The 18,885-nt window shown below is 39.6% G+C and overlaps 1 protein-coding gene and 1 non-coding gene across 3 annotated transcripts; both read right to left on the bottom strand.

Annotated features, from left to right (window-relative positions):
• Positions 1-1,996: 1,996 nt before the first annotated feature.
• mir21-1 (microRNA mir-21-1) lies at positions 1,997-2,091 on the bottom strand. Its single transcript, NR_107161.1, has one exon. It is a non-coding gene; the product is annotated as a microRNA mir-21-1 (primary transcript).
• Positions 2,092-2,375: 284 nt separating this feature from the next.
• Positions 2,376-18,816, bottom strand: vmp1 (vacuole membrane protein 1). 2 transcript variants are annotated; one of them, XM_078929618.1, is made up of 12 exons: positions 18,702-18,816; positions 17,529-17,634; positions 17,087-17,219; positions 16,706-16,796; positions 15,035-15,145; positions 9,909-10,076; positions 9,547-9,678; positions 7,225-7,305; positions 6,980-7,096; positions 4,968-5,029; positions 3,645-3,744; positions 2,376-3,297 (listed from the first exon to the last, which is right to left on the bottom strand). In XM_078929618.1, exons 2-12 carry the CDS (start codon positions 17,605-17,607, stop codon positions 3,154-3,156), a joined length of 1,218 nt encoding a protein of 405 aa, XP_078785744.1. In that variant the 5' UTR covers positions 17,608-17,634; positions 18,702-18,816; the 3' UTR covers positions 2,376-3,153. The 2 variants fall into 2 exon arrangements, with proteins under 2 accessions (XP_078785744.1, XP_020564095.1); XM_020708436.3 differs by lacking the exon at positions 18,702-18,816 and adding an exon at positions 18,007-18,325.
• Between the last annotated feature and the right edge of the window lie 69 nt (positions 18,817-18,885).

Here is an 18,885-nt window from a genome sequence, read left to right as displayed (position 1 = left end):
GGATGGTCCTGCTGCTCTGAAGAATTACATTTTGGGTTGTTCGTCAGGTGTGATACGCAGGTTACTGAACAAGTAATGGGAAAAACATTAATAAAAACCCAGCAGCTATGCTGTTATTTTTGTATCTTGTTGCTCTGAATTGATGTGGTTTGTGTATTATTGCCAAATGTGATATAATGTTTAAGAGAGGCAGGTTTGGTGGTCAAGGACGTGTGTTACGTCAGAACGCCAACCTGTAGCGGCGTAGAGAAGTTTAGTGATCAAGGATGTCTGACTTTTGATCCTAGTAAATATGCTGTGCACATTTCCTTCATCACCTTCCTGTGCAAAGCTCAACCATGGTCTTACGGAACAAGAAAATATCAGAAAATATCACTCTTCTCAGCAGCTCTTTCACATTTTTACCCACCTTTGCAGCTAGATGTAAAATTATGAATACGTGAGGTTACTATGGTTTGCAAGATGGTACTTTTTCTGTTTTTATTGATAGTTTCCAAATGTATTTCTAACTTATAAAAGCTTCAAACAAAGCATTATGGTGAGATGAAAGATTTGTATCCAACACTACAAGCTTTAGATTAAAACAGTTTTAAATAAAAAAACAGTACTAGAACAAGCCCTAGTCCAAACCCAATCCCCATGCAGTCCAAAACAGAGGTTTTGGCCCAAACACAGCCACCAGATTAAATAAAAAAAAAACAAGGTTTTGGTCAAAATACAGGCTTTGGCCCGAACTCACTCTGTCCAAAAAAATATAGCTCTGGAAGAGATACTGGTTCTGACCCACAAAAAGCACCCCCATCCAATGACAGGCACCTCAGGACAAAACAGCAGACTTCCCCAGCAAAGATGGTTGAAAAAAACATGAGGCTCTGCATCTTTCAAGACTCCTCTTTTTGTTTAGAAACAAGCGAATTTCTCCTCCATGATCTGCAGCCTTTGGTTTGAAAATGAACCAAGCAGAATAAAGAATGAGCAGCACGCTGGCGATCATCTCTGAAGCTTCCAGTCAGGAACAATCTGAGGTTCATCTGGGATTATAGGATCTCTGCATGTCCCCTCATGTGGACTTTCCTCCACTTCATTTCAACAATCCAGTTACATCAAAATAAATGTGACCCAATAGGAATGTTTGGTTGCTTGTAGGAGTCCGACAGCCTGTCCTTGTTTCTTCAAACTAAACCTGTTTGGAGTTGATCATAAAAATGACTTGCGTGTTTTAAGCCAACATTTATGTTCAGAGATGACGCCTGATTAGCAAAAACAAGCAAAAAAACTCCAAGGGAAATATAGACTTTAAGTAACTTCACCAAAAAAGTTAAAACAAAGTGACCACAAGAGCGCACAATCCAGTGCTTTTGTGTGCCTGTCCCAAGTCTGGCTAATGGTCAGGGTAGTCAGGAAGGGCATGTGACATAAAACCAAAGCTAATTCACATATGTGAAGCACGGAGAGGGGATCTACTGTGGAAACGGCTAAAGGGAGCAGCCACAAGTCAAAGTTCAGATCTGTTTAGGTTGATTTTTTTGTTTTAGTAGAATCATAAAAATAAATAAAAAACAGTAGAAAATAGTTTTTTTTTACTGTCACATATTTGCTATTAAGGCAGCATCATTTAATGATATAATAAATAAATAAACACCAGTCAGGTCATTTGAAGGTAAATTTGTGATGACTTCCAGGTGCTTTTTTCCCCCTTTAAAATATATGGGTGGCCTTAGACAACTGAACATGATCAAATAAACAATTCTGCTCGAGTAAATGTGAATAAATCATTTCTTCGAAATTCTATTTGGGTTAAAGTCCTAAGATATATTAAAATGGACAAATTATGACTTATGTATAAAGTGAAAACCAAATAGCAGTGTATACAGGAAAAAAGGGGAAACGTGTGTAATTTGCCTTTTAAATTTTTATTCGGGGACTTAACACACTCAGGTCAGGCTGACATCCACAGGGGGAGCAGGTAAAGTGCAAACATGGGTTGAGGAGCTGGAGCCCCACAATGTCAGCCAGCTTACAGACCGTTGTTGCCGTGCAAATGGAACCTCCAACACCAGTCTGATAAGCTAGCCGACAAGGTGGTGAAGTGACGTCCAGGAATCTGAGATGATGGCAGAGCGAGCTTCTGAACTCTGGAGCGACGCACGGGAAGATTTGGACAAGGAGCACAAACTCAGCTAAAACCAGTGAACTTCTAAGACATACAACAAAATTATTATCAATATATATTTATATATTTTTTACTTACCTTAAAGATGTTGATTTATAAATGCTAAAAAGACTAAAAAGAAATCACAGCGAACCATCCATTTTTTTTAGAATAAATATTTACATTTGCAAACATTTCAAATTAAGGACTTAGAAACAAGTGCTATGATTCCCATCCTTTATACATGATCCGGTTAGGTCAGCCCAAATGTACATAATAAAATGAAACCTTTTGCTGCAGGTACAATATTATTTCACAACGATGCATTTCTGATTTGATTCATGTCGACTGCTGAGCCTCATGTCAAAAAGTATTTACATTATGTTCAAATATTTAATATCCCCACTTTTTTTTTTTTTAAAGATCACGGTGCTTTCACTCTATTTTTTTGATTTAAAAGGTTTCAGAAACAGATTTGATCTCACTCTGTAACTAGACAAAACGGCTCAATTAAACTCAGAAATAAACACACTTCTTAACATGTATCTTGACAGAACTGTACAACTGAACCCAACTCATGTCCACATTTACATGTTAGAAAAATTAAATAAAAAGCGAGTCAAACTATATCTGAGGGAAGACCGGCGTTCCCTGCTTGCATAAGGCTTATGATGGCTGCTGGCCGAGACTCAGCACTTCCCATCAAGCTGCTGCTTTACTTCTGAGGTCAATCGATGGGTTAATTTAAAGATGAGTAACATGTTAGGATCAGCAGGAAGGTTTACAAAACCCCAGGCGGGAAACGATGAGGAGGTTACATACATCTCGGACAGTGCGCGCACTCACTGGCAAACAATGCTTCTTCCCCGTCTGAAGAAGCCAAAGGTTCTAAAAATGGATGAGGTTTGTTGTCGAGTGGCGAGGCTGCCGGGGAGCTCTCAGGAGCAGCAGCAGCAGCAGAGACGCAGTCATTTGGATGCATGAACCACTCTCTCCGGGCATCACTTGGTCTTCTCCTCCGAGTGCCGCAGCTGCTGCAGCCGCTTGGCGTAACTCTGAGCCATGGAGTTCACGATGGAGATGATGAAGTAGCAGACCATGACCAGCACCACCTTCTCAAACACCCACGCCAGCCAGTTCTCCTCCTAGAAAAGCCCAAATTAAAGTGAATTTGCTATCATAAAAGTTAACAAGCAGGCATACAGAAGGATCTCCGACTGATAAAATAATTTTGCTTGTGAATGGATCGTTTCACAAACAGGAGTGTGGAAGGCTGCATTCTGTGGTACACATATGCATCTACCCATAATGTAGAAGTTTTGATTTTAGAATTCAAGTCTGTCTATCAGAAAGTTCTTAAATATAATTCACCCAAATTCAACACAGCTTTGTGACTTATTTGATGTACAAAATGAATGAAAGTCACAATTCAGAATAAGAAAAAGTTCTGATCTGAATGCAAAGCCCTGACAGGAGTGAAAGGAGGTCTTACCGCTGGTGCTCTTCCTCCAGCATGGTGCAGCTTGTTCCTCTGGGCTTCCAGGTACTGGCTGAAAGGCTTCTGGAGCAGTGGTCCAACTTTAGGCACAGACCTGCCAAAGGAGGAAAAAAGAAATGTCACTTACCTTTTCAGCAAAGGCTCTTCAACATGGTGTAGAGCCTGGAAAACTCTGAATACAGTTCCTCTAAAAGCCCACAAACTCCCCCATGGATCCAGCTGCTCTCCTGCAGCTGAGCCCTACACATGAAGAAGGCCCATTCTTGCAGCTGCCACTACCTCTAATTGTTACTGTGAGCTGGAGTAGGCAGGAGAGAGCAATGAAAGCAGAAACTCCGTCCTCCTTTTATTATCCCAAACTGTCAGCCCCTGCAACCAGGAAGTGAGTCGACATGATGTCATCAAGTTTACCACCACGACTGCTCTCATGATGGAAGGACGGCCAATCGGGGGCGTGTTCACGTCCCTATTAGGAAGTGTGGATGTGCTCACCAGGGGGTTCGGCACAACCAATACAGTATTTACAGCTCATGTCACATGAGTTCCTTTACTTTACCTTCCTCCATCAGAGATCCTGATTAGAAAGAAAACAAATGTTTCTGAAACATCATCTTTAGGTTTGGGTAACTGGGTAAGTCTCAATGAAGAACAAATCCAACTATATCTGAGTGATTCATTTAAGTTCCTGCTTTGTGTGCAAGCAAAGCAAAGACACAGTGAAGACTGGGTGAGCCACATGGCGACTCATAGATCATCTGATTCTGGGGGGAAAAACCTTCATCAGTAAGAAAAAAAAGATCCTTTCCTTCCTTTTCTTCTAGGAAAGCTCAGGTGAGGATGCTTCTTTATTATAATTTTTGATTAAAACTGTTTTAATCACCTACTGGAGGACATGGAATTACATTTTTTATAGTATTTTTAGGTAAAACAATTTTCATCAAGAAAGCTGAAGGTCATTCAAACTTCTGGAACTTCCCAGAAAGAGCCATTCATTAGTCATCCTTTTGTCTAATATGATTATGAGTGTGTTTCCTGTCTTGTTAGGACAAACCTCTGAACTTTGGAGAGTCAGATCGACTTGTTTGAATGAGACCTCACACGCCTCGCCCCCCAGTGCTGCACAGAGGCATCTCATGCCTGTGAAAAACCTTTTGATTGGGGGGGTGGGGGGTGCAGCATAGACACTGGCTCACAGAGAAGACGTTGGTTCACACAAAACCCACAATCAGCATTCAAAATGCACCCGAGAACATTTACGAATGCCCCAACCACAAGAGAGAAGACAGCGACGCACCAAGCGCCTCATCGCTCACTTACCCAATGAGTGACACCATTTGCTCCACAATGTGTTTGCTGAACGTAATGATGACAAACAGTTTCTGTTGGAAAATATGGAGATAATCAGACCAACAACTAGTGCTATAACAATATGAGAAAAACTGTGTGATATTAGCAGTCAGTACCACGACAGGACTAGCGACATGAAAAAGAGAGAAAAAACGAAGACATCATTTCCATTTCACTGTCTGCAACACTTATTTAAATGAACATAACTTCAATTGTACTGCAAAGGAGCCACGTCTATAAAAGAAGCAGCCATATCCATGAAAGGGCTCCATTGATTGGTCAAAAACGTTAAGAGCCCTTCCCATTGGTCCAATGCGTAAAGGGTTCTTTGAGTTGTTAAAGACCAACTCTGAAGTAAATTGTTGTTTGGTGTTTTTAACATGTTCTTGTGGCATTTTGTTGCTGATGATGGACATGTATAAAGAAAATTGAGCTCAAATTGTTTTTCTGAGTATTTCTTTATCCAAATCGTTGTGAATCAGTTGCAGGCGAAAAAAGCTGTAGCTGTGATGTAGAAGCTACAACGGCACCGCAAGCTCCCTGCCCCGCTTCATTAAGATCCGTCCACTGTCAGACATATAGATCCACGGACGTCTTCATTTTCCTAGTCTGAGCTGGAATCTGCATCTAAACTGTACGGCTGATATTACTCGCCATTGTTGTTGCACCACGCTAGGTTGGGGTTGTAAGCTTGCGGGAGAGCGTGTAAACAGACGGATGATGGAAAGTAGGGGCAGGCTTACTCTCAGAGGTGACTTTCTAATGAACTCCTGCAGCTCTGCAGAGACCTTGTCCTAGAAAACGACAGGGTTTCGGCTTTTGCCTGAAAAAGGGCATCATCGTAATCTAAAGACCACAGGAGACGCTTTGACGATGATTGGAATAGGTATTTAAATATAGATTGTAGCGAGTGTGTCACCATTTTAAGTGACCATTTGTCACAGTTTGTGCCAGCTTTTGCAATAGGTGTATCGCACAGGCTGATATTGGGATGACTTTTAAATTTAGATTTATTGTGCAGGTCTATTAACCAAAAAAAGAAACAAACTTTTATTTTACTTTAGCATCACAGGTAAACAAGGACTTCTACAGGAGGAACTTAACTTTACATCTCACTCAGCAAGAGTGACCACTTCTGACGCTCTTTCCACAAACACAACGATGCAGAGCCAATAAAAACTTAAATCCCAGCTGAAGTCGGTGTGGTTTTCAGCATGAACCTGCCTGAAACCAACCGTCTTTAAAAACAGCATGACACACGCCCCCTGGGCGAGATCAGACAGGATGCATCATGTGAAGTACAGCACAAAAGAGAAGGCTGGTGGGGGTCACGCTACCCCCTACAGTTTTTTTTACAGTGTAACATTTCCTCTCAGGTCTACCTTTTGAAGTGCACTTGGCATCACTCCCTGCTTCCTGCAGCCTCAGTATTTTTTTTGCCAGAGCTCTCTTGAAGTGAGATCACAGACTGGTACCGCCAAGAGATGGATAGATTAATTTAGTTAAACTATGCAGCGACTCATTTGTAGAGACAGTCTCGAACTGTCTAGGTTTATATTAGTCACTGGAGTGGGGGTCTCAACGATATCCTTAATTAACTTTTTTCATGTTTGAAGTCTAGGCGCATTTCTTTTTTTGAATCCCAACCGTCTTTTCCTCCATCTGGAGCCCGTTGGCGAGGAATGGGTGGATTCCAGAGACAAATCAAGACAAAGAAACGACCCAAAATAAGAAAGAGTTAACCAGAAACGCCTCATTACAAGTTTCATAGTAACCAAATCATGAGTTCAGCTAAAGGGTTGATCTTTCCAACACATTTTGAAGTTAAAGAAATGGTGAAAGTGGATCAGTCAGCAGAACGCCTTCTCTCAAGATCACAGATCGTAGCTGGGTTTTTGAGGTTACACAGTCAAATTAATCACATAGGTCATAGTAATAAAAAATAACACTTTAACTTGAAGTCTTAGGTTAATGTTACTAACCTGTATATGCATCTTGATGATGGCCTTCCCTATCAGGGTTGCTCCAAAGAAGGTCCAGAAAGGAACCAGAAAATGACCACAAGTTATTCCAGCCAAGTCAAAGAGGGGATTTGGAATCTGAACAAATACAGTTTTGATTTAGACAAAGCCTTTCTAAATACGAAAAATTTACTTTTTAATAAAACTTCAGGAGAAATTAAATGCAAACACAAGAGTTAATTTCATCAAAAGAGTTAACTACTCACGGAAGCACATGCCAAGATCCCAAAGAAGCCCACTTTCTGCACCATATGCTGAACTCCTAGCTTTGCTCTTGTGACAAAATCCTGAAACAAATAAAAAAGTAAGTGTTAAAAAAATTCATTGCTTTAAAACACAAAAAGATCTTCAGATACTGTCTTGTCCATAACCAGAAACCTGACATTACAGTGTTCCCTCGTTTGTTACAGGAGTTATATTCTAAAAATAATCCACGATAGGAGAAATCTCTAAAGAATGAATTGGAGATGTTTAAAGGCTGTAAAGATGCTCACTACACACTTGAAACACGTTTCTCAGACAGACATGAACATTCTTGTGCTTCCCTCTCTTGTTTAAACTCTCAAAGTTCAAACCCTTGTAGAAAAATAATTACAGTATCATAGAATATACAACAAGGTCAGCAGCCAATCAGGACACAGAACACAGTGTGCTGCAAAAAAACAAACAAAAAAACAAACAAACAAAATGGTGCTGAAAAATAAAACAAATGAAAACAGTGAGACTGTAATATTGTGAGGGAACACTGAATATTTATTCTATGCTTCTTTGCTGCAAACCTTTCAGTTTTCTGCTATTTTTTTGCAGCAAACTTATAAGTTATATACAAGAGCATTATGTGAGACCACTTTATCTTCTATAAAACCATGCTTTCTGACCACTTTTGGTAGAATGTGTGTGCACCCAAAGGCAAAAGTTTGTGGTTATTTCTCTATGTTTTTTTTTTTTTTAAGGCAGGAGGGGGGATTTGCATTTGGATGATCACATGATGACACAAAAAGTAGTTCCAGAAAGAATCAAGAACAAACCACGGATTTGTCTGTATAGAAAAATCTCCGGTTGTGCCTGAATTCCCTCACTCCTCACTACTTGGAGCACTAGAAAAGGCGTTCGCCATTTTATGAGGATGTCCGAATCTATAAATCCAAAATCCCCAGCTCTGGAAATTTCCCAGAAGTCAGGGTGTGCATTAAACCCTCATTAGATTTTTTTGTTTTATTTAGTGTTTTATTTATTTATGCATTTCATCATTTCTGTAATGAGTTTGATAAATCTGTATAAATCTTTTATTGCTTTGACTGCAATGCTTAAAATCAATCGATCAATTAATTAATTAATTGCATTTGTACAATTTATTTGGAAAGAAAATGTATTTACATTTTTTTCATTATCCATCATCAGAACACAATGGATTCATAGCCTTTGCAAAAGGTTTATATTTATTCGTTTTTTTCTTTAAAAAATGAGTGTCATTAGAGTTGGCATTGTGTCCCAACTGGGGATCAATTTTGGATGTTTATTCATTTATTTATTTTTATCTTCTTATAACTCTTACATTTTTTGGTCACTCTTAATTGCTACTACCCAAAATGAAAAAAAAACACCCAGAAATGGTCAAAATAACTGTCAAACCCCAGAAGAAAACTGTTATTGGGTTCTCCGGGGATAAATGAATATCATTTTTAATTTATGTCGGGACGATTTCTTTAGGCCAGAGAGGTTTTTATTTTTTATTATATTTAAAATCAATCCAGTGGTTGTTTTAATTTTAGGTCTTCACGTCAGTTTTGAGTAGAAAAAAAGCACAAACAAAGAAAAATCCTGATCTTGGAAAGTCTCCGGTGAGTCACAATCTGCAGAGAATTGGACCCACTCAGCTGGGAACCAGTGAATTGAGATCAAGTGTTAGATGATACCAACGGTTGCATGTATTTCTGTTCTGCTGACTGGGCTTCTGATCTCTGCGGTCTCCCGTCACATGAACTTTGTTCCAGACACAGCTGTCTGTCACTCAAATTAGAGGCCGGTGAGAAGAAAGATGGAGGGCGGATGGAGGGAGGCAAACGGAGCGAAGCCTGAAGGATGATTAAAGAGGGAGCTCTGCTCAGGGTGACTCACCCGCAAGCAGGCAGATTTACTGGAAGTGAAAGAAGGGAGGGTCTTCACTGAAGTCACATGACACCTTAAGACCAATCACAAGCTTGTGGTCTATTGTCCGTTGTATAAACCAAGATTAGACTCAATTAATTTGATTTGATCAGATCATGTCAGCTGCCAACGTTTTCTTTTATACCTCATCTGAACCACTGTGTTAAAAATGCACACTGCTTTTATTTTTATAACAAAGAAAAATAAAGTTTATCCTAAAAATGGCAACTTTCTGGGTCACACACCAGGCAAAAAAAAGCAGATCTGTTGGAGGTGGGGCTTCTTCAAGACAATATAGAAACTCCTTTTGAATCATAATTAAACATAAAACTAAAGCAAACAGGCTTTTCTACCATCACTTGTGTGCTCACAGTTCTGACCTGAGCATCCTTGGCCTGCTCCAGCATCTCTTCAAACTCTTCATAGTCCTCATCTTCTGGATCAGCTCCAGACTGGCGAGCTGCTCTGGCCATGAAGTACGGAGGCAGCTCTCCAATGGCAGTCCCGGCACCCTAAGGATATGCACAATAAACTCTGACATCTTCACATTTAACGGTTGTTAACCCCCCCTATAATAGGGGCCTCCGATACATGCAAAATTAAGCACCAGTAACTTCAACTGTAATACCTGTGTATCCACGCAGAAATAACTGTTCCAATTTGTGTAAATATTACAATCTTTGTTGTTTATTTAGACCAAAGTTCACAGTTTTACTTTTTTTCATTCCAAAACATTACTCACCCACATGCAGGCCTCGAGGCGGACCTTTGACATGATTGTGAGGAGGGAGATGTTGCTCGCCAAACTGCCATCTTCTGGGCAGACGATCTCATCAGGGTAAGGAGGCTCTGGAAAGTCGATGGAGCCACACTCGTAGGCTGCCAGGGTGACGGATGCTATGTGAGGGCCCTGAAGAGGAGAGGTCAACGTGAATGAGAGTGAAAGCGCTGAAACCAAAACACCAATGCAGAATGAGCGGACATGTGCTCACAGAACAGACTGCAAGCAAGAAAAAAATATATATTTATGGTCACTTAATTTAACCGTGGAGGACCCTAGAGGCAATTTCATTTTGTACTTTTAAAGTTAATTTGACCTTTTTTCTGTTATTGTTCATTTTGGGTAGCAGCAATTAAAACAGCAGAAAAAAAATATAAAATAAAATTTGCGTTAATTTGAAAAATAAAAGAAGAAAAATTCAACGCAGCCAAATTTGCCCTTGTGGGTTGAACACAGCAAGTAAAGAGTTACAATAGCCAAGTGACTGTTTCCAGTTTTCTGACTTATTTTGGCAAATACTTTTACAGAACGTCTTAAAAAAATAACTTCAGGATGCTTAAAGAGTCTTGGTTAAAGCCAAAACAATAGAGCCCAAGTTAAAACACAAACCAACAAGAAGCTGAATCCCACAATCTGACGGCTCATTTATCATTCATCACTGGAAAGACGCCCGAGGAGCCACCTGGCTTCAAAAGACAAAACTAAGGTTGTCTCATCAGAATCAACAACATAGTGGATCTGCTGAGTTTCCTAAGTGATGCCGGTTAAGGTGGCAGAGAATGGACAGAGTTCAGAGCGGATATGAAGCGACTAAATACCCAGAGGTGGCTTCTGCAGTTTATACAACACACCTCCACTAACCAGGCAAAACGGAGCGCAACACAAAAAGCAGCTTCCTAAAACAAACCACTGTTAACAAAACATGAAGATTCAGTTCAGACTGCAACACAGTTAAGTCAGCAAAGCTCATAATCCCTGAGCACAGTTGCTTCCTCAAGGAGACAAAGATGATGGTATTCAAGCAAACACCACAGAAGCAACACAGATCCAGGCGGCACAATGAGGCAAAACCATTTTACAAGAAGTCTTCAAGCTCCATTTCTAATAAAAGATGATTTAAAAAAAAAAAAAATCAATCTATGGTTTCATTTGTGACGGAGGATCAAAAATCTGCCATCGCCTTTGCCTTATTTAGCGTGTTTGAATCATTGACTGTGGATGAGAACTGGACCCTCCCCCGGCGTTCCGAACAGGAAGTACCCGCTGGTCCCAAGAAGCCAAAATCCCATAGACTTCTATAGAGAAATAACCTGCTGTTACTTAGTCATTCTATTGGTCAGAATAAATATTCTAGCTCTGCTACTTTAAAACAAAAAAAACATAATCTAGCCAATCCTTTTTTTTCATGATTTTTTTTTCTGTATTACAAGTTAATAAAGTTCTGAACTGGTATGTGGTGCCTGCTGGTAAAACAAAACGTTTAACTGACAGATGTGGGAGCCATCACTGCTCACTGGCGTCATCTGGCTCCAACATGGCGGCGTTCATATCACATGAAAATTGCAACTGAATTGACTATTTTGTTGGAGCCATTTTTTAATCGGTGATGTCACACTAAGTCAATGGTTTCAAGTCAAAGAACAAAATATGCACTAAAAGTCACAGTACCATCTGTGGTACTGTGAAACAGAACTGTGAAACAGACGGCGAGTTAGCTTATTAGCTGCTCTGCCATCATAGCTGTGACAAAGTCAACAGAACCGCAACAGCAGGAAGAAGTCCATTGATTGGGTAAAGATTGGTGTTAAAGCACAGGACCACAGGACTCGATTACAAATCAATTTGGAGAATAGGGTTGCTATTCAAATATTGGAAGAAAAAAAAATAATATTAATAATGCAAAGGGCCCTGGTCCCCAAGGAAAGAAATAAAGATCTTCTGTCTTCTTTTTCTGAACAGCTCGTAGTTTAACAATCTATTGCTGCATCGTTGATAGATGTTCAGCAGATAAATGCCAACGATGTTATTATAGTTCACATCCTGAACCTGAATGATTCAACACCTGTACAGCTACTGTGATTTACCAGAAAAGTGTCTTCCTCCTGTCCTGGCATGTTTCAGCATCTCAGGGTGGAAAAACAAAAAAAGACGCTAATCTTTCCTCACCATTCTGAAGCCAAATTATACAACTGCATTTAGAGAAGTGGGTAACCACAGGAAAAAATAAAGAAACCGACAGTAGTAACACTTTACAGATACTTTGAACAAAAAAAAAACAACACCTATAAATTATTGATATCTTTAAAGGAAAAGATACAAAAAAAAAAAAGAATTTCTAAAATTTAAAATCAAAATCTTTATCCCTATCCTAAGAGCAGGATAAGAGAAGTGATGAATGATGAGATCACACTGCTGAGTTCATCCATTTTCCTTGAGCACTATGATCTAATCCTCTTGGTGGGGCTAGTGCTTATGAAGTGAGGTCATTACATTCCAACTTTCTGGTACCACCTCCACCACCGGGAACCACCATGATAACTTCAAAAATCTAGCTGATACTGAGATCTGGGATCAGAATGAACCAATCCAATCAGAAGGTCTGAAGGAACAATGGGGCAACCATCATCTTAGCGGAACAGCCCAAGCATTCAAAGGTGTAGAAAACACAACCCCAGAAAGGTCATATTCAAAAAGTCGGTGACTTCTGTTGGCAAAAGCCCAAAACGTCCACTCTTAAGATATTAGAACCGACAGCTGAGTAGCCTCCACAAAAACCACATTTTCATCATGGAGCCGGGTTGTGAGGAATGGAAAAGTGAAAAAACGGTGTGATGAAGCTCTTTCTCCTCTTCAGCATGGCAAATATCTGCTATATAAAATGACCTCCTATAAAGCAGTCATGACAGATGCCCACTTCTGTGGGGGGAGAGTATAATGATTTGGGATTGATTCATTCGGTTGAGCTCAACATTAACAAAACTTTGTGGGGGGAAAAAAAGAACATCCAAAGATGACAAACTAGGAAGTTCTTCAGTCATTTCTTCTTCCTTGATGTCACAAGCGGACTCTGTAAACCTCAAAGTCCAAACCCGGTAAGAACTGTTGTGGACGTAACGGAGAAGACTAGGCTTCAAACCGAATTTAAGATCATAAGGTCTTAAGGTAACAGTTATAAACAAAGAAACACACCCTGATTGAAGCTAAACTTTGGTTAGATAGAATCTGCAGAAGACAGTTTTTCTTAGTTTTTTTAAAAAAATAAAATATTTTCACAGAAAAACTTTAAAAAGACACACTGATGACTTAGCTTACTCAATTATCCATCTAAGCAACTAAACGTGTAAACCAGTTATTTTGACTGAATTAGATAAACTTTTGTCAGTAATCTACAGAATGACTTTAACGTTGTTCCCCTTTCGGCATATCCTATGGGGGTCGCCACAATCAGCTTTCACTGATTTGCACAGGTGCTTTGCAGAGGCTTTTATGCTGGATGCCCTTCTTGGCTGCATTTTATCTGGACTGGGATAATTTTATTTAAATTTGAGAAGTGTGAACATGGGAATAGGATTCTCAGTCATCCAGTTCCTAATACCACAGGATTCTGTTCTTCAGGGACTCTCAAGGTGGATCTGGAAGTAGTTCTGCTGCTCATCAGAGTAGCTTCGTGGGTTTGAGAAGCTGCTCAGATGCGTCTCTGTGATGCACAGGTGACAAACTCCACGCCTCGAGGGCCAAACTTGCCATCGTTCCTTCTTTTTGGCAAAACACATCTGATCCAGGTAATCAACTGCATGTAAGGCAGGGTTCTGAAAAACCAGCAGGATGTTGGCCCTGGAGGCCTGGAGTCTGACACCCCTGCGCTAGAGGATGCATCTTTTTAGGTTGATCTAGATTTTCTGAGTCCAGTTCAGCTCCAATACTGGGGTAGGTTTATCATTTCAAAACCTTTGGTACTTTCAAACAAATCCAATAAGATAGTTTTGTTTGATAAGGTCAAACTGCTATAATCTGGTGAATTTACTTCCATCATTAAGATTATAATTGTGCGTTTCTTTGACAAACAGCAAATTACATTGAAATGAAAAAGAGGAAAAGTCTGAATTTTCTTCTGTTGGAAATTTGACATCAACCACACAAACCGTTTTGATGCTTGGTACAAAAAGAAGTCTGAGCGCAAAAGAGGGAGACCCGTTTTTTTTTTTTTTTTAAGGTTTATTGTTTTTAATAAAGCAATTTTCTAGGATTGGTGATTTAAATACAAGGACCAAACTCCCAGACTTAATACAACTAAATGAGACGAGCACTGCAGCGGAAAAACTTGACGGTAAAACTAACAAATACCATAGTATTCAGCAAAAAAGATAAACTGGAGAACACTTAAATTCTCAAAAACCGGAAACCCAAACCCATCTCTTCTCCCATTATTTCATTGTAAGGAAAATCGCTGACTCAACTAATCCACGTGTCCTTAAATTCTGCAAAACCAAGGCCACATCATCACCCAAAACCTGATGACAGTGGAGAATTTCTCCATCTCTCTCATTGTGCCTAATTATCTCCATCTCTCTTTTTTTTTCTTATAAAAAACCACAACCAGAACACATGACACATTTGAGTGACTCAAACATGAAGTTCCTTTGTGACACACGTCAGGGGAGAAATTGCACTTTACTTTTGGTAAGCCTCAACAGATGGGTGAAAAATCTCAAAAGGAGGGAGGGAACCACAAGGACCTCATGAAATGGAACATAACACCACCCACTGGCAGGCAAAAGTACAGATTCATTAAGGGGGCGGGGGGTGGGGGCACTGGGCTAGAGAGCACCCTCATTACATGCTTCAAGGTATCTTTGAAAGATAAGAGTTACTGTTTTCATGCCTGAATGTGGTGAAAAAGGGAAGAAAACCAGTATCAGTGGGAGAATTGCAAAGAGTTTCATGAAACAGAACCTGGATCTAGATTTTCCTCAGAGGTCAGAAGCAGTAGAGAATCTAGACATCAGTTGAAAATACTCAAAGGTGAAAGTGAAAGCCCTGATGGATTACAAATGTTCAGATGAGTGTGCTCACATGCGTGCTCTTACCAGATAAAGAAGAAATGTGTGCAAACCAGTTCCTAGACCGACTGAGGAGAGAATTCCAAGGCCTACCCAGTAGACACACCAGAGGAACTTCTTCTCCAAGTACTGAACATACTGGAAGAGGGATGAAAGAATGAACGCATGAGACAAGCCAGAGAACCAAGAATGAGCACAATAAATAGTAGCTGCATATATTTTAATTTGAATATATTTTATGCAATTTTTTAATAGATAATATACAACTTTATACACACAAAATGTGAGGAAATCTCAAACTTGAAACGTTTCCTTTCATCTGGTGATGGGTAATATGTGTTGTTAACGCCCTTTTTCACCTTTATTTAAGGGAGTAACCTTTGACACTGGCACAGTCACATCTACATCCCAGTTTGGATTTCCTCTGTGATTTAAAAATAAAATCTACAACAGGGCCGCAGACTCCTGATCCTTGAGATTTACCGCTTTGGCTGTTCCCTCACTTCTCCACAACACCTAAACGATTATATAATGCAGAACCATCTGGATTTTAACGCTCACTGCTTTTTAAACTTTTTTTTTTTAATGTCACATATGGCATCACCAATTTCCCAAAATAAAAACCTTATAAATATGAACATTTTATGACTATCTATGAATCCACTGTGTACTGCTGATGAAAATTTGGATAATTTATAAGAAACACATTTATAAACATGTTTTTCAGATGCCCAATGGTCAAACCCAATGCATTGTAGTCTATATTCGCTGTTCCAGTGAGCGTTGGTGCGCGCTGGTTCTTCACAGAAACGTTCGGGAAATTTCCACTGGGTTTTGGAATTGTAGATTTGGGCATCCCGATAAAATGGGGTACGTCCTTTATGGTGCACTAGGTAGTGAGGGAATTCCGACACAACCATTGTCTGTTTTCCAGATCTCCAGGCCCTGCTTGCTGGTGATTTGATCAATCAGGTGCCTCCTCATGTTGAGTGAATGAACACAGCTGAGTCAGGTGACCAGCAGCACGCAGGGCAGGGAGAAATGGGGAAAAAAAAGCAGGGTGCTAGATCGCAAGGACCATGAATGAGCAGGCCTCGTCTAGAAAATGAAGCTTTAAGAACATAAATCACTCTAGATGTTAGAAATATAAATGCAAAAATGTGTTGTGGTCTTCAGAACATAAAAAGGGACAGAGGGAAAAAAATGTATTACTATCAAAATGCAAAGTTTGTCTGAAAAGGTTTTTCGTCTTCATGTTGGGTGGCTGGAAAATTCCAAGCCTAAAAGTCAGTTTATATTTTTGCAACATTATTCAAATCACACAAAGTACAACCCTAAAAATTGAGAATATTAGTAAAAGACTTCATAAATATTTTTGTACTGTTCATGTCAAACTTATGTTGTTGCAGGTTTGTATTCTGTAAATTGAAGTTGGTGTAGAGAAAAGCATGGGGGTGCTCTAACCGAGCTGTGACCGTTTGCTGCAAAGACGTTTCTGTAAACTGAACTTTCAGCCAGCCGACAGTCAGATCAAGGGTTACATGACAACAGTGCAGGCTGCTCCATATCTGAGCACAAATGCTCTGCATCACAGATTTTCAGCGATAAAATCTGGTTTATCATTAACCTTCAATCTGTCATGGATGAGTAAACAGGGTCTAATCGTTACATTTAAAAGACAAATAAGTAAAGCCTTACATGTTGGTGTGTTCCCTCGGAGGAATACGCAATATAGAAGACAGTACATAAGACCAGGAGTAAGAACACTATGCCTCTCCGCTGCCAAAGCCTGTGTGTGAAAAAGGAAAAAAGATTGATGTATTCCATTGGTGATGAAAAAAGGGAAACTTTCATTCATTAAAATGTCATTAAAGAATGTTAAAAAGACAAATCTACTGTAAAAGTAAGCCTCTATTATTTTCATCATCTAAAGCTATTCAAAAACAACCCACATAATAAAGAAATCGTGTTAAAATATCCCAAAAATTAAGAAAAGACAAGCCAGACAAAAAGTCATCACTAGGTTTTTGCTTTTTTTTTTTTAAATCCTTAACTGTGTAAAACTGATCCATTTCTTACTTAAAAGTCAACTCCTTTAGTTTAATGAGTGTCTCCAGAACAAAGTAGTGCAGAGTGATTACTGGTCTTCTCCACAACACCAGGGAAAGACGCTCCTCTTTGTCCTTCTGCCGCCTCTCTCTTACCGACAGTTCTGTCAAACAAAGACAACAGTTCATTGGAGATTTTGCATTCCCAACTGGTTCAGCGGGTTTCACATCCTCAGTAACCACCAATTCTAAATGCATAGTGCATGGAACTCGCAAGTCCTGCTCCTAAACTGAGGCACGTTTTCCTCATCAATAAATAACAGAAACCCAAACTCAACCATTTGTGACGTGTCATTCACTGATGGGAATGTTCATAGAGGACAATTTAGTCAACATTTATGCGTTAAAAGAAGAATTACAGAGCAGAGGAGGGTTCATATTTTTTACAAGTACTTCAAAGTTTTCCAGCTCACCTGCAGACTTGCCATTGAGTTTATCTTTAGTCCCGGTCCGTCTCTGAGGCTGTTCACAGTTCGCTCCATTAGCTGCCATGTCAATCACCGGCAAGCAGGTCACGTCCTGGACAAAAAGAAAAGAGGGTGACAAGTTTTTATTTCGGCTTCAAACGAGTCCCACAGTACCACCAACTGTACGCAGTAAACCGAAGAAGTTCTCCGTCTATAAATTATCCTGTAAGAAGATACGGAGCTAAATGCCTGGTCATCATAAACCTCCACACGCTAACCGGTTAGCTAACATGTTACAGCTGAGCTACAGACACCGGCGTTTTTAGTACCAAAATAAACGAGCTTTTAGTCAAGTTTAAGATACCTATCCGAAAGCTACAAGCTGTTTATTAACATATATTTTTATCCTAATATTATAAAACAAAAACAAAAGCTAACTAAGATAATAAAAATTATGCGGTTAGTTAAAATATCCTTGTCGTACCTCTTTCCTGTCTTCTTCACCCGGAACTTAATTCAGCACGTGTCAAAAGAAAACAGGTTCCTGTTCAACTCACAAAAGACTTAGGGAGATAACGTTATCAAGTCAGTGTGAGGCTATCAATCGTCTCAAAATATCTGACCAATCATCGGTGACTTAGTTTTGTTTTATTTTGCACAAATAAAATAAAAATTTTAGCCTACACCAAATGAGGTGAATTTTGTTTTGAAAGGAGAGTTATGAGACGTATTTCCGTAGATTGATGTTCGGAGGTCCAATCCGAGGTCGCCAGGTTCGAGAACAAAATGTTACAAGTTTGACCTAATAATAATGACAAGGCAAAAACAATGTATACATTTAGTGTGGAAAAACAACTGTTCAGTGTTTGTTAGGCAACTTGTTCCCAACCAATATTTAATCAACAAGCTATTTAAGTTCATTTTTATTACTTAACAGGCGGCACAACTGAACCATGAAATGATTAGTACAAAATGATCGTTATTCATCTGCAAACAAAAAAAAGCTAAATGATTTCTTATCCCAGGAATTATCTTATTTTTACTCTGCGTATCTTTAGAGCAAGGAGGTATTTTGATTGTCTGTTTCTACAGTGCAGTGTAATAAACAAATGACCTTTCTTCCACAATATTTACCCCCCCCCCCCCCCCCAACAGTCAAAATCAGAACTGAAAACATACCAGTGTCTTTTTAGTCTACTCTCCTCTCAAGTCTCCTTCCAGCTTCCTTCATTTCACCCTAGAGGTCGCCCTCCTCATCCATATGTCTCACCTCTACATCCACAAACCTCTTTAGTCTCCATTCCAACTTCAAGGGCTGAGAAAAGACAAAATCCCTACAAGAGAAAATGTTTGCTGCGGTCAT

This window comes from Oryzias latipes, chromosome 13, assembly GCF_053564925.1.
Source record: "Oryzias latipes strain Hd-rR chromosome 13, Olatipes_Hd-rR_3.1".
In the NCBI taxonomy this organism is placed as follows: Eukaryota; Metazoa; Chordata; class Actinopteri; order Beloniformes; family Adrianichthyidae; genus Oryzias; species Oryzias latipes.
This window is presented reverse-complemented; position numbering and strand designations above follow the sequence as displayed.